The 13978-nt window shown below is 38.8% G+C and overlaps 2 protein-coding genes across 2 annotated transcripts; both read right to left on the bottom strand.

Annotated features, from left to right (window-relative positions):
* Positions 1-3499: 3499 nt before the first annotated feature.
* On the bottom strand, positions 3500-8812 carry LOC128232637 (3-[(3aS,4S,7aS)-7a-methyl-1,5-dioxo-octahydro-1H-inden-4-yl]propanoyl:CoA ligase-like). The gene is made up of 4 exons (XM_052946308.1): positions 7370-8812; positions 6799-6937; positions 6424-6572; positions 3500-4765 (listed from the first exon to the last, which is right to left on the bottom strand). The coding sequence occupies exons 1-4, from the start codon at positions 8199-8201 to the stop codon at positions 4227-4229; spliced, it is 1659 nt and encodes a 552-aa protein (XP_052802268.1). The 5' UTR covers positions 8202-8812; the 3' UTR covers positions 3500-4226.
* Positions 8813-9573: 761 nt separating this feature from the next.
* LOC128231375 (mitogen-activated protein kinase 14-like) lies at positions 9574-11326 on the bottom strand. The gene has a single exon (XM_052944128.1). It carries the CDS (start codon positions 11264-11266, stop codon positions 10181-10183), a length of 1086 nt encoding a protein of 361 aa, XP_052800088.1. The 5' UTR covers positions 11267-11326; the 3' UTR covers positions 9574-10180.
* Positions 11327-13978: the final 2652 nt, after the last annotated feature.

Here is a 13978-nt window from a genome sequence, read left to right as displayed (position 1 = left end):
CAAACGAAAATATTTCTATAGATGCAACCACATGAGCGGGTTTTGCAGGTTATGAAAAAATGACTTTCAGACATCATTTGAGACAAATTCGGCCTGTGCACCTGGTGGGTTATCTACACGTGTGATAGTGAATACACTTGCAGGGGTACGCCAACTGACGCCCGTCCTTTTTAGACACCAAGTTTAGTGATGACTTGTTGTACATCAGCCAAATTTAGGGAGCGGACACTGTAAATAGGAATATACAGTGTTTAATTGCCAATTCAAGGGTCATAACTCTCGAGTGGCTGAGGCGATTTGGGTGTTTATCGAACACATACGAGGTATTCTGCTCTAAATTCAGTGAATATTGGACAAAGGCTTCTCAAGTTATTGATCGGACAAGACAACTTTTATGTAATTTCTATATTTAGAGGGCGATAACTCTCTTTTGATTATAGCGATATGGCTGTTATCGAAATTGCCCAAGATATTATGCCCATAATTCTGACTAAACTTAGTTATGGTTGGAAGGTTTTTAGCTCGACTATTCGAAGAATAAGGAGGCTATACGACTCACCCATGCGTCTGGTTAACGTTAATTTTACATTCTTATTCATCAGAGGTTTGATAATGATAAATTTGTGGTACGCATATATATATAGTATCATCACTCTGGTGAACGAGAATGAGGTTTTAGCTAGGGCACAGTTGGCATTTTCAATATAACTCCAACACCCTTCATTGAATGAACTTAATACTTCACACAGTTGTTCAGGACCACCACACAATGCTGTTACATATCATCCTAAATGCAAATTATGACCTCTGATTGACTTAGGAACTTAATTAGGTTAAAGTTTTAGGCCACACTGTGTTTTACTGCAAGTTTGGATTCACGTCACAAATAACTTCTATACCCTTCAATCAATTGACTTAATAATTCACGCAATTATTGACGATCATCTTACAATTAGGTAACATGACATCTGTTCATCCTAAATACAAATTATGGCCCCTGATTGACCCTGAAACTTAGGTTAAAGTTTTAGGGCACATTATGTCCGGTTAAAGATTTAGTGCAAGTTGGGGTTTCACTATTACCTTCTATACCCTTCATTCAATTGAATGAATACTTCACACAGTTGTCTACGGCTATCACACTCCACAGTTTCCTAAATACAAATTGTGGGCCTTGGTCAAAGTTTTTGTGCAACTTTGGTTTTTAGGCTGTAGGCCGCTATGCCTGCAGACTTTTATAACCGTATCTCGGAAATCGCATCGGCAGATCGACATAACATTTTTAACTTTTAGCGAATTAATGCGCGCACGGGCGTATCAACCCTAGCGCGGTTAGAACTGCGGTGGTCACCGACCTAATTTACAATAACATTTACATCGAAAATACCTAGTAAGCAATCTGCTCTAAGTGCTACGGACTGCGATCTGCATACTTATTAGCTTGTTATAAATAGCGCTGTAAGGAGTCTTCGGTCTATGTTATGCGGTTAATATAGTTTGAAAAAAGATGCGTTATGCGTAATATAACGCAATTGATATATATTTTGATATCGGCGAATTACAGACCACAATAAAGAAAAGCAGAATCCGCAAATAGTAGCAAAATGAACGCGTACTGAATCCAATAAATTCATGCATTATTTACGTGTGTTTAGATTTTGCTTCGGCCGGAAACCGATAATATCTACATGTACATTGTAGTTAAGAATAGATTGTGGGTCATGACATTCGGATATGGTTATTCCCCGGAAATAACCTCTGAGAAGTCGTTAAAAGACGGAAAAATATGGATCGTATTATGATGCTATAAAATGCTAATTAGGCGTAAGATATCAAACCATAATGTTTTAAATTAAATTATGATACTTCATTTTATCCTACAATCAGTTTCTTCATAAGTATAATTTCTTCCTTTGTAATTGCTTAAATCGGCTTTTACTTGACATTTTTATTGAGATTGTTAGTTTTTAATTGTGTTTGTAAAATGTTTGTCGCATAAAACCATTCTCTTGTGTAAGTACATACTAACAACCTTTTAACCATTTACTAAATGAATATAATACACTTTTACAATTCAAATCAAACCGCGTAAAGCGTTGTCAGGCTATCGACCTGCTACAATTTTTGTCATAGTCATGTATAAATGCCGAATGAAACGGAAAGTATGTGAATAGTTCTTAGTTTGTCTCAGTAAGTTCAGTCCGATATCTTGAGCATGTAGCATAATGCATATGCATATTTAAAAACACAACTGATATAAACTTTTCATTCTGTCCACGAGTGACATATGTTTAGGGCAATATTCAGATACATGTACATAAAGCATACAGGGAAGAAATAGTATGTGGGTGATTCGACCCTGAGGTATTTGGCGTTGTAGAAAGAAGTCTTAAACATAAACCTAATTAATATGTCCAATGCATTTTGTTGGGATGCATTTGGTTAAGCCTGCATACCCTAGTTAGTAAATTAAATACGCCTCAAGTCAAGTTTGAAGTGTAGAGTAGATTTGACTAAGAATTCCTTACTGCTTTATCCGTGTCAGTGCATTGTTTATGAAACAAAAGCTCCAGATAAGGTTTTATATGATTTTGAGTATTACTCCATACCTTATAAGTAACTATTTGACGTATTCCACATTTCAAGTGACTTATACTTCTTGATTTTATTGAGAATCAACATTAAACATAAAAGTTTTTGTGAAGGAAATTATGCACGAGCATATACTATCTTTAAATTAGATGTTTATGTTAATACATATGTTTATAATTACATGACTATACTCACAAAATGTTGCAGGCCGAAAGCCATTCAACGCTTTAAGCGCTTTGATTAAACTATGATAAATGAATTTCAAACCCGATGTGGGTGTTCGGCCTTTTCTCTGGAAAAGGGTCAATCTTACCCCGCGCCCTCACTCACTCTAACCTATAAATCTGCAGGTTATGATATCACTCACGTTTACTTTTGATGATTTGTTTGCCAGTTTCACTATGTTTAATTGCATGTTTACTTATATAGTTTCATTACTATAATGCAATTGTTCATCTCTATACATGTAGTTGTCAGAATGGAAGAAAACAAAGACTATTGATTGCATTTTTGGTACATTTCAGCTTGGTCAATTCTCAGAGAATGTCGCCATTAGACACCAAAATGAAAATGTCCAGAAAATACTTATCAAGCCTTCATGGTGTCAGATTTCACTCAATAAGGGTTAGGAAGAGGAACAGCAAGACCTTATATGTTGAGTTGCATGTCATATTTATTTAGATGTTCATATCTTTGAACATGTCTTTCAGTTGATGACCGTTTTATTGTTATATCTAAAGATCTGTGAAAATATTCTTCAATATGCTTTGGTGTCCGCACATATTCCTGAGCCAATGACATTCGAAGATTTACCCCATTTACTGTAGCTCCATATTCATAGCATGTAGAGCAGATTTGACGGTGAAAACAAACATTTATTTTCGTAGAGAGCATTTTGTCCATTTTACATACATAGCTCTACCCCGGTCTGCGCATGCGTGAAGTAACTATGATTGGCACATAAGGGTCACAGTCGTAGGCAGGCAGTAGAAGCTTACGTAATGAAGCCGAATTGGAAATATATGTTTTATCAGCTATCAAATCGCATTGACAGCTAGTCAGTGCACAGTTAAAATATTTCTGTAACAATATTCAAATACAAATCGCATTTACGTTTCTTCCTTTAATATGCTCTTTATAATATATACAACCGGCAATCAAGCAAATTCAGTTCCAAAATATTCAATCTTGATCATTATGAATAAAAACTACGAGGTCATCCCAGTATTTGCTTTAATACCATATTCAAAAAAGCCGCGACTCATTTCATGAAATAAACGCCTGAGCGGTTTAACTTTCGCCTTCGCTCCATTTTCATAATTTCTATTATAAACTAAAGTTACTGAGCGAAACCTTTCCCTTATTTATAGTAACTGTGACCTTGACCATGGCCCTACATACTCCAAATCGAATCCTGAGGTACATCTTCACATAAGCTTGCTTCTTTCAAAAGTTCATGACAATATGTCAATCCAAATTCAACGGCATCCTAAAACACATATGCGGCTATATCAATGAGGCAGATATGTGTTCTTTTATCATGTACACATGAACATAACAAATAAGAACTAACAAAGTATTCAAATCATTCTGAGTATTCAAATATTAATTTATATGTACACTTTGTACTTCTTCTACTCCAGTCCCAGTTGTTTGCGCGCTTCTTGCGCCAGAAGTTTCCTATCCGTTTTCCCCGAATCGTTGTTAGGGAACTGATTAAACAGAATAACATGTCGCGGCTTCATAATGGCGTCAGGCTTCCACGCACCGTCACAAAACTCAAAGACATCGTTGACGGTCATATTGGTACCCTGCTTCGGAATGACACACGCGCATGCGCATTCATACAACCGGATATCCGGTACAGGAACGACGGCAACTTCCGCTGCACCAGTACACGCTAAAAATACCTTCTCTATCTCGTAAGGAAACACCTTGACGGTTCCTATGGACATGACGTCACTTTTGCGGCCCTCCATTATAAAGTTCCCGTCCGCGTTCATATGACACATATCGCCAGTGTGGCACCAGTTAGCAGGGTCAACAGCTTGTGAAAATTTCTCGGGCATACAGCGGTACTCGACAAACCTGTGGACACTACGAACACATAGCTCACCGGTCTGTCCTTGATGTATCACGTTTCCGCCACCGTCAACCAGCTTTATTTCGAATCCTGAAATGAAATAGATGAAAAGACGCATATTGAACATCCTATAAAACGCTCAGCAATAGGCATTTAAACTATATTACTTCAGTTGTATTTGGCAACAGCATTTACGTATGCTTGCTGATATTTGTCACTCCGTGTCTTCGCATTTTCGATAGTCCACAACTACCGGATTCAAAATGCATCAATATGCAAAGTGGCGGGGTAAAGTTAGACAATGCGCCAATAGGCGGGGCAAAAGTTAGACAATGCGCCAATAGGCGCGGCAAAAGTTAGATAATGCGCTAATATGCGGGGCGAAAGTTAGACAATGCGCTAATATGCGGGGCGAAAAATAGACAATGCGCCAATAGGCGGGGCAAAAGTTAGACAATGCGCCAATAGGCGGGGCGAAAGTTAGACAATGCGCCAATAGGCGGGGCAAAAGTTAGACAATGCGCCAATAGGCGGGGCAAAAGTTAGACAATACGCCAATAGGCGGGCCGAAAGTTAGACAATGCGCTAATATACGGGGCGAAAGTTAGACAATGCGCCAATAGGCGGGGCAAAAGTTAGACAATGCGCCAATAGGCGGGGCAAAAGTTAGACAATGCGCCAATAGGCGGGGCGAAAGTTAGACAATGCGCTAATATGCGGGGCGAAAGTTAGACAATGCGCCAATAGGCGGGGCAAAAGTTGGACAATGCGCCAATAGGCGGGGCAAAAGTTAGACAATGCGCCAATAGGCGGGCCGAAAGTTAGACAATGCGCTAATATACGGGGCGAAAGTTAGACAATGCGCCAATAGGCGGGGCAAAAGTTGGACAATGCGCCAATAGGCGGGGCAAAAGTTAGACAATGCGCCAATAGGCGGGGCGAAAGTTAGACAATGCGCTAATATGCGGGGCGAAAGTTAGACAATGCGCCAATAGGCGGGGCAAAAGTTAGACAATGCGCTAATACGTGGGGCGAAAGTTAGACATTGCGCCAATAGGCGGGGCGAAAGTAAGACAATGCGCCAATAGGCGGGGCAAAAGTTAGACAATGCGCCAATAGGCGGGGCAAAATGCGAAATTTTGGCAGATGGCTGTGCAACGATTGCCCGACTATTGGCGCATGTTTGTTTTGTCGAATTTCTCTCTTTCGCTGCGAAAATGCAAAAAAGGGCAGCAATCAGCCACCTTTTTGACGTCATATCCGAATGGCACCACAATTTCAATTATTTAAACTTTGCACCGGCCTTCGAAAGTTGAATCTACGATAAGATACATTTACTAGTAGACGCCCGAGTGTCACGGCTTGTGACAACTTAAAGCTGCACTCTTACTCCTAAATAAGGTTACACAATTTATGCAATTGTTTTAATATACCAAAAAGAATGACAATGGTTTTTATAAAGGATACTGTGGGGTTTTTTTAAAGAAAGGTGCAGAAAACACGGTATTTCTACCTTTTAAGACGATAGTAGATCACAGTAATTTTTTAGCGCTCACCAATCATTTAGTATTTTTGAGTTTTTAGCTATAAAATACACGGTTAAAATCTTATTTTCAGAAATTAAAATTTTCGATAAATGCATTACTTAGTAAGACGTTTAAGGTTTATCACTCAAAATCTATGTTTGTTTTAAATGTGTATGTATTGATTTTGAATAAGAGTGTCACTTTAAATACATTACAACATACCAGGAAGCGGTGTGCCAATGATGCCCGGTAAATACAGTTCCGGCTGCGGACTAGAGAATGCGGCGACCCCGGCGACCTCCGTGGAGCCGTACCAGATAACCAACTTCCGGCAAAACAGACCCAACAGCTCCCGATGCCTCACGGATATCCTAAGATACAGTAAAGACAAAATTTTATCAATTCTGTTTGCATGTTGTTATGGTTTCGTGATTCTGTTCGATTATATTACATTTCATGATTCCTCAGTCAGGACCATGGCTTAAAGGCTCATGGTGTGCAGATACAAACACCCAATCGTGGATGTCTATGAATACTGGTTGTAAATTTTGTAACACGTTAAACACTAATAGTTTAGACATTCAGCCAATCTCCTACCTTTCCCCTGCACATTTAATGCTGTGTACGGTTGTGAAGTTTGGGGCGAGGTCAGGCCGAGCCACCATATCAGCCACAAGGTAGCCTGGCATGTATACGTGAGAGCAGCGTTCACGCCGAACTATGTCCGCCAGACGATCTGTGTGCATAAATAATCAGATGAAATGGTGTTGCGATAAAGGTGTCAGTAAAGTAGGCCGTTGGTTTCAGCCTCGGCAGGGGCATTTTCTCAAGGCCTTTCAAAGAAGGACACAAGAGCTGGGTTCAAACCAGGAGACCGTCTCGGACATATATTTTTTTTAACTTTCTGTCTGTCTTCACAAACAAGCTCGGAGAAATTAGAAGAAATCAATGGCCACTAATCCTGGATTGTAATGTATGACTACATGCACAGCCATTTTCAAAGATATTCTGTTTTGAACACTTAAGCACAACCACGTGCAAGAAAAGTATTTGGCCTTTTAGCAATCAAATATAGCCACATAAATAGTGGCATCATCTGGGTGTGGTATTGTTTTATGTTAATGTATTTTTTTCTACCAATTGTTTACGTAATATCATATTGCGTAACCTGTATTTCCTCCTTTCAGGAAGAGGTCGGTATCAGCAAACACGCGAGTGGCTCCAGACGCCAAATATATCCTAGGAGACCCCACACTCCACCCAAACGGCCGATCACAGAAATAGCGCGACCGAGACTTCACATCCATTAAGTTGCATATGGTGTGGGTGCTGTTGTGCCACGAAATGTGGGTGTGGCCAACTAGTTTAGGTTTCCCAGTGCTACCAGATGTATTGAAGTACACGGAAATATCTTCAGGGAACAGTTCAGGTAGTTTTATACCAGAATATAGAGTCAAAGCTAGGTCAATTGTTAAAGTGTCACCCGTTTCAGCACTGGTATTCTTCATAACACTGTTTTCGATTGTGATAAGATTTTTCACTTGTTTTATATTGTTGCCGCTCGTGGAGTTCACTATTTTATCGTAAAGACATGATGATAATAATCCATCAGCTTCGTCTATGACGAGCAACGTAGAATTGCTGTCCACTACAAGATCGATAACGTCACTTCCATCAACCATTGAACAGGACGTGAAAATCGGTATTCCGCCAGCAATTTGAACGCCAAACATCGCTTGTAGCATCTGTATCGAATTTTTCGTACAAAACACTACACACTTCCCTTTTGTTAGTCCACTTTTCGTCACAAATTTGGAGAAAGCGACGCTTGTTTCGTAAAGCCGTCGCGACGTTATTGACGTCCGGTTGCCGTCGACGTCATATCCAACAAATGCTTCTTTCTCAGGCTGAACTGTAGACCATTTTTCTAAAATATCTTTAACAGTTGTATAGTCAAAAGATCCGTCACTCGAACACCGGGAATAACTGAGTCCGTTCATTGTTTTCAAAAGTTATGAACTTCTGCAAACACGGCTATTCGTGCACAGCCTAAGGCATAAGTTTTCATAATTATGTCGATAAAGACTTGTCCTTGAGATAAATGATGTACTGTCTTTGTAGATATGTAAAGACAGCGTACGGATATGCAAAATAGGTTTATCTGATTTGACCTGCATGATCTTACAAATCGTCCACAATAATGAGCTTTTATGATTCAAATAATCCAGTAACTTAATGCTAAAGAGGTTTTGTATGGGGTTTTATTACAATTTTTGAGTACTTATCAATTTGTTGAAACAAATAATGATGATTTTAACTTTTTTCTTTCACCTTCACTATATTAGCTTTTATAATAAGACGTGGACTATCTAATTTTGTAGGCCCGTCCCCTTAATCCGCTAGGGATTCTATGAACTCGAGAGTTGAACTGCGTGTCTGACCTTGACCTTTGAGCTGGCAACACTATTGTTATGCACGACAGACCCTCCCATGAAGTTCTTTGTTTGAATCTCCTACCACCATAATAGCAGACCCACTGGACTCGCGGACAGACCCTCCCATGATGTTCTTTGTTTGAATCTCCTACCACCATAATAGCAGACCTACTGGACTCGCGGACAGACCCAAAAACGAAAGTATTATTACTGTTAAAAATATTCTAGTTTTCGGGTGCATGGTCACAATGATTTTAAAGTTCGACTTTTTTTATGGCATTTTTTTCTTATAAACATGTTTTTAAAAACACGGATAAAACAAAACTTGGCAAAAATACAATCAACGGATCGTTCATAATGGTAACGCATTCAAGTGTACGCGTGCTTCTGATTCTCAGCCCGAGGGTCGTCTTGTTGTTGTGTGCACGTGCGTCACATTTTCTTGGGGGTATTGGTAGTGGCGTTAGCAGCTACCTCTGATGCGGAAGTTTGTTTGTTGAATATTGCCAGAAAGTACACCTACGATGGCTGATTAGTGCTATCTCGTGGTCTCGCCTTTTCGCGGCAAAAGAGCAAAATGCATCAAATGGCGGGCGACAATGCGGAAATTCGCAAATCAGCGAGGCAACAAGAAAAGAAACTGCGAAATAATCATGCGGCGCATTTTCTACCCGCCACTTGACGTATCTTCGCACTTTAGCCTTCCGAAACGGAAGGCGAAAATGCAAATAAGTGAAAATTCGCCACGACACACTTCTTTCGCAATATACGACTTTAATACGGGACGACGGGCATCACCTTGGCAATCATATGCTAAGACCAGCCGAAAACCAGCAAAACTAAAAAAGAATATGATTTGTGTACGCATGAAAAGATTAGCCTTTATAATCAATTAATAACATGCATACATTGCCACAAATGCTTTAGTTAAAAAGGCTCGAACTATCGCTTTTATTTGTTTTATCTCGTACACATAATATGTTGTTTTTATCAATAAAATACAACGAGTTAAACATATATATATAAGTAAATGCATGATGATAACATTTGTTGCATCAATCTGTATTGTACGTGTTCCTTTAATAAGAGGATTAGATATTGATTTTTTTAGGTTTTATATTTTATTTGCGTAATTGCATTCTAGAATCAGGATAGGGTTAGGGTACATATAATTCAAAATTTGGCAATATCAATACGAGTGTACCAGATTATTACAAGTGTAGCAATAAATTATACTAGTAGTTTACTATTGGTGTTAAAATCATTAATGTTATTCTCAGGTTGGTGCAATCTCAATTGTTCATGCATAGACGTACAATAAAATAAAAAGTGGAAACTACAGTATTTACTACATATCATAGACAACCGCAGAGTAAAGTGTCACTTTGGCTGCAACATTCTCAAACCTAGCATATCTCATCCTATATCTATAGAAGCCCAGTACAGTATGGGGTTTATGTTTAACATAATATCTATCAATATGTTCATAGCCATTAAAGGGTAATCATATATAGACCCTTTTTCAGCCTTAACATGCGTTTATACTAGTTTTCCATGCTTTCGGAATCAGCTGGTTTGAAACTCATCGCTTCATCAAACACCAATTTTCGCAACTCCAACACGGAATAGTTTGTGGACTCGAAAGAGTCGTCAAATTTCGGAGCAGTTGGCTCGTCTGAGGGGTCTGCGTACTTGCTCATGTATGGGTGAGCTAGAGCTTCCTCGGCTGTTATACGGGTGTCTCCATCCAGGTCAAGCATTCTCTCAAGTAGGTCAATGGCTTGTGGGTTCACTCCTTTAAAAACTTCCTTGAAGCTTTTCTTCGTCCACTTTGGTAATTGTTTAACATATTCTCTTGCATCTTGGCTGTCAATCTTGTCTAGAAGCTGGTCATTTGGAGTACCAACAAGAGACAGAATGTGTGTCAACTGGTCTATATGGTCCCCTCCAGGAAACAGTGGCTTTCTCATTAACATTTCGGCCATAATGCAGCCAACTGACCACATATCCATGGTCTGATTATAGTGAGTCCAGTTGAGCATCACTTCCGGCGCCCTGTACCACCTAGTGGCCACATATCCAGTCATCTGATCGTCCGTCTGTCTGGCTAAACCAAAGTCTAAGATTCTTAGCTCTAAATCTTCATTCACCGCAATATTTCCTGGTTTTAAATCCCTGTGAATAATTCCAGCGGAATGTATATATTTCAAGGCTCGAAGTACTTGATAAATGAAGAACTGGATGTGATCTTCACTGAGTTTATGCTGTTTGATCAACTTGTTCAAGTCCCCTCCCATCAAAACAGTAACGAGATACAATTCGTCAAACTCCTCAAATATTTCAGCAGGTGTAAACAAGTCCACAAGACCTATCACATTGTCATGTTGCATGTGCTTCAACAGACGTAATTCTCTGTAAGTCCTTTTAGCATGAACACCAGATTGGAAAGGCCTAGAAAGTTTCTTAATGGCCACTTTTCGTTCAGTGACTGTGTCTATTGCCGAACAAACTTGCCCGAAAGCTCCATATCCGATTAAATTCAACTTCTGGTAACGATTAGGCACTTCCCAATCCGATTTATTCAGCTCTGTTCGATAATATCCATCTTTAACAGGCTTTTTGACAGACATTTTGCTTGGTTTGTGTATTGCTATATGTCCTATTTAAACTTGGTTTCCCCATGCTCTATTTTAAGATAATGTTTATGCGTAGACCATTCTATCAGCTCTTGTCATTGGATATCATGGGAAACTTAAACCAATTAGATTTGGATTTGCTTTGGTACGGAATTGAATAGGTTACGCACAACCGAAATAATTATAATAGATCAAACTCCGCGCAGTGTTACTTCCCTTGCAGTACAGTAATCACTGCCACCACAAGATTTTCATCCAAAATTGGATGAAAACTTTTAATGGCATTTTTTTAATCATATATATTTATTCTTATATCCTTTCTTAAATAATTACTTTACGCCAGTTGATAGGCATAATATGTTTTATAAAAAAATAACAATTAAAAAAAACATTCGGAAATGTTCGGTCTTTTTTCAAATTGAAAGTAGGATTTACAAATTACAATATCAACATGGATGTGTTGTTAGCTATTCAGACATGTATCGAACGTTTTGCATTTTTTTCCTTTTATGGAATAAAATCGTTTATTTTCTAAACAAATGAAACATGTTGCTGGAATTTCTTTTAAAGGTGTTCCGTCCATTTTGTAAATTGCAATCACGTGCCGTTTCTATCATCACGTGATATTTGTGAAGGCAGTGATTACTGTACTGCAAGGGAAGTAACACTGCGCGGAGTTTGATAATAGATATGGACGAAATTAAGCAGAATAAAAAGTAATAATTATAAATATTTAGATTATCCGAGTCCTCGAGTACCAATTTTACTACTCGTTGCCATCCCTAATAGATGTGCAAGTTTTGGTTATTATAGAAGGTTTTTTTAAACATAGTTTGTAATCATAATACATTCCATAACTGATTCAATTGTTGGGGTTTATGAACAGTAGCGGGGAGGGGGAGGGGGCACCCCCATAAAATCGTTCAAGTTTACTTTTTATCAATAAAGGAGCAAAAAGTAGTAAAATGCGCCCAAAATGCAACTTTTAGGTATAGAACCTGTTATTTTTTTCTTTGGGGAGTGCCCCCAACCCTCCTTTCGAACACTTTAAACAAATAATTTTCGTTTATGATGGAGGAGCGCATGTCGATAGGTTACGCCCCTACGATACGTCCGGGCTAACGTCAAATCCTGAACCCGCCCCTGATGTATCTACTCACTAAAGGGTTTATAACATACGTTATATGGAGATTGCAGTACTTGTTAGCGCACATGTGGGCTTTGCTAATGTCGTTTGGTATCTCTACTTATACAGATATAAACTCCATTGTAAGACTACATATGCGTGCAACCAAAATAGTTCCATGTGTCAACGATCTTCCCTACAATGAAAGACGGGTGCTACACTAGCAGCTCAAGGGGGAGGGGGACTTAAAGATCTTGTTCGATCGGCATGCACAGAAAAAATATGATTCTTAGATTGAAATATGTGCGGTTAAGAGAGAGTGTTAAATGACCAAACCGTTCAGTTTATCACTCCGTTATTTTTTTATGAGCCATGCTTTAAACCCTATTATAACCACAAGAGACATATCTGTCGTACCTTTACTACAGAAAGAAGGGTTAAAAAGGATCGATGTGTCCTTACAACAGAACCCTACACGATTCTACATGTATTCTACAGGATTGAGAACATACCAAGAAAATACACGTATGACAGTTCCAACAGAAGCAGAGCATGCTCAACTCAACGCCACTGGCGATATAATATAGGAGGCTGACAACAGGTTCATAGTGTTTAAGCATTGTTCAGCACTTACTTTGTGAATAACGTACAAGGAGGAGGACGTAATTTTGTTTTATGCAAACATTAAGTGAGAAAAATGTTTCATGGCAAACAAAATGGCGGATTTAGAATGAAAAGTACCGATTCAGGTACCAACTTTTGGTAAGTGGACTTTTTCTTTAAATTTTGCATAATGTATGCGTCCAGTTTGTGGCGAAAAACATATTCTACAATCAAAATCTTAGTTTGGTATCATAACTTCAAAGATAAAAAAGTTATTGAACAGATTGTGGCTAAGGAGACAACCCCCCCCCCCCCCCATTATGTTTATTGCAAGCAAATTACCCACATTTTGGTGAGATGCAAACAAACTTCTGCACAATTATTTAGTCTTGAGAGGATACATTTTTATTTCTGAGAATCGCTAATGATTACGATTCTTTCAGTTTGGTTTGTGATGTGTATCATGATTTGAAGTCAACGACTTTTTCACTTCACCATGGCCCGAACGAGCCTCAACGTTATACAGAAAATCTCGGAAGACCGCAGTGACAAAGAAATCCGTCAATACAAGAACAGAAAATGCTAGCCGATGAAAACAAACGCCCTTGTTTTATGACACTCCCAAAGTAGTTAGGGTCTCAGGGTGCAAAAAGAGATGTTTAACGTCTTAAACAGAATACCCTGAAGGACAATATAAGTCCAGAAAAGTATATCCATCGAAATACTACATGAACAGAAGCACAAACTATAATTACAAGTGAAAGTAAGAAAGAACTAATTGTTGGCAGTAAAATCTCAAGCAAAGACAATACATGTGCAGTGAGTCGCAGAGAGCGAAATAATGAAAATTAATTCAGTACAGAGGTTCATGAGTATGTGGCAATTAAAATAAATGCTGGAAGCAACGACTTAGTTGATAACATTGTTGAACTAGGACTACAAGCTGCTGGGCCAGAAAATACCCAAGGAACAAACAA

Source organism: Mya arenaria, chromosome 4, assembly GCF_026914265.1.
Source record: "Mya arenaria isolate MELC-2E11 chromosome 4, ASM2691426v1".
Taxonomy (NCBI): Eukaryota; Metazoa; Mollusca; class Bivalvia; order Myida; family Myidae; genus Mya; species Mya arenaria.
Note: the sequence above shows the minus strand (reverse complement) of the source record. Positions and strands in the feature narration are given on the sequence as shown.

What these genes read in the sequence shown, in the direction of transcription:
- LOC128232637 (XM_052946308.1), bottom strand. Translation starts at nt 8,201, where the DNA reads ATGAACGGACTCAGTTATTCCCGGTGTTCGAGTGACGGATCTTTTGAC. An exon ending in ATTAAATGTGCAGGGGAAAG is followed by an intron (nt 6,573 to 6,798) that starts GTAGGAGATTGG and finishes ACTGTATCTTAG; the next exon opens with GATATCCGTGAGGCATCGGG. An exon ending in CATTGGCACACCGCTTCCTG is followed by an intron (nt 4,766 to 6,423) that starts GTATGTTGTAAT and finishes ATTTCATTTCAG; the next exon opens with GATTCGAAATAAAGCTGGTT.
- LOC128231375 (XM_052944128.1), bottom strand. Translation starts at nt 11,266, where the DNA reads ATGTCTGTCAAAAAGCCTGTTAAAGATGGATATTATCGAACAGAGCTG.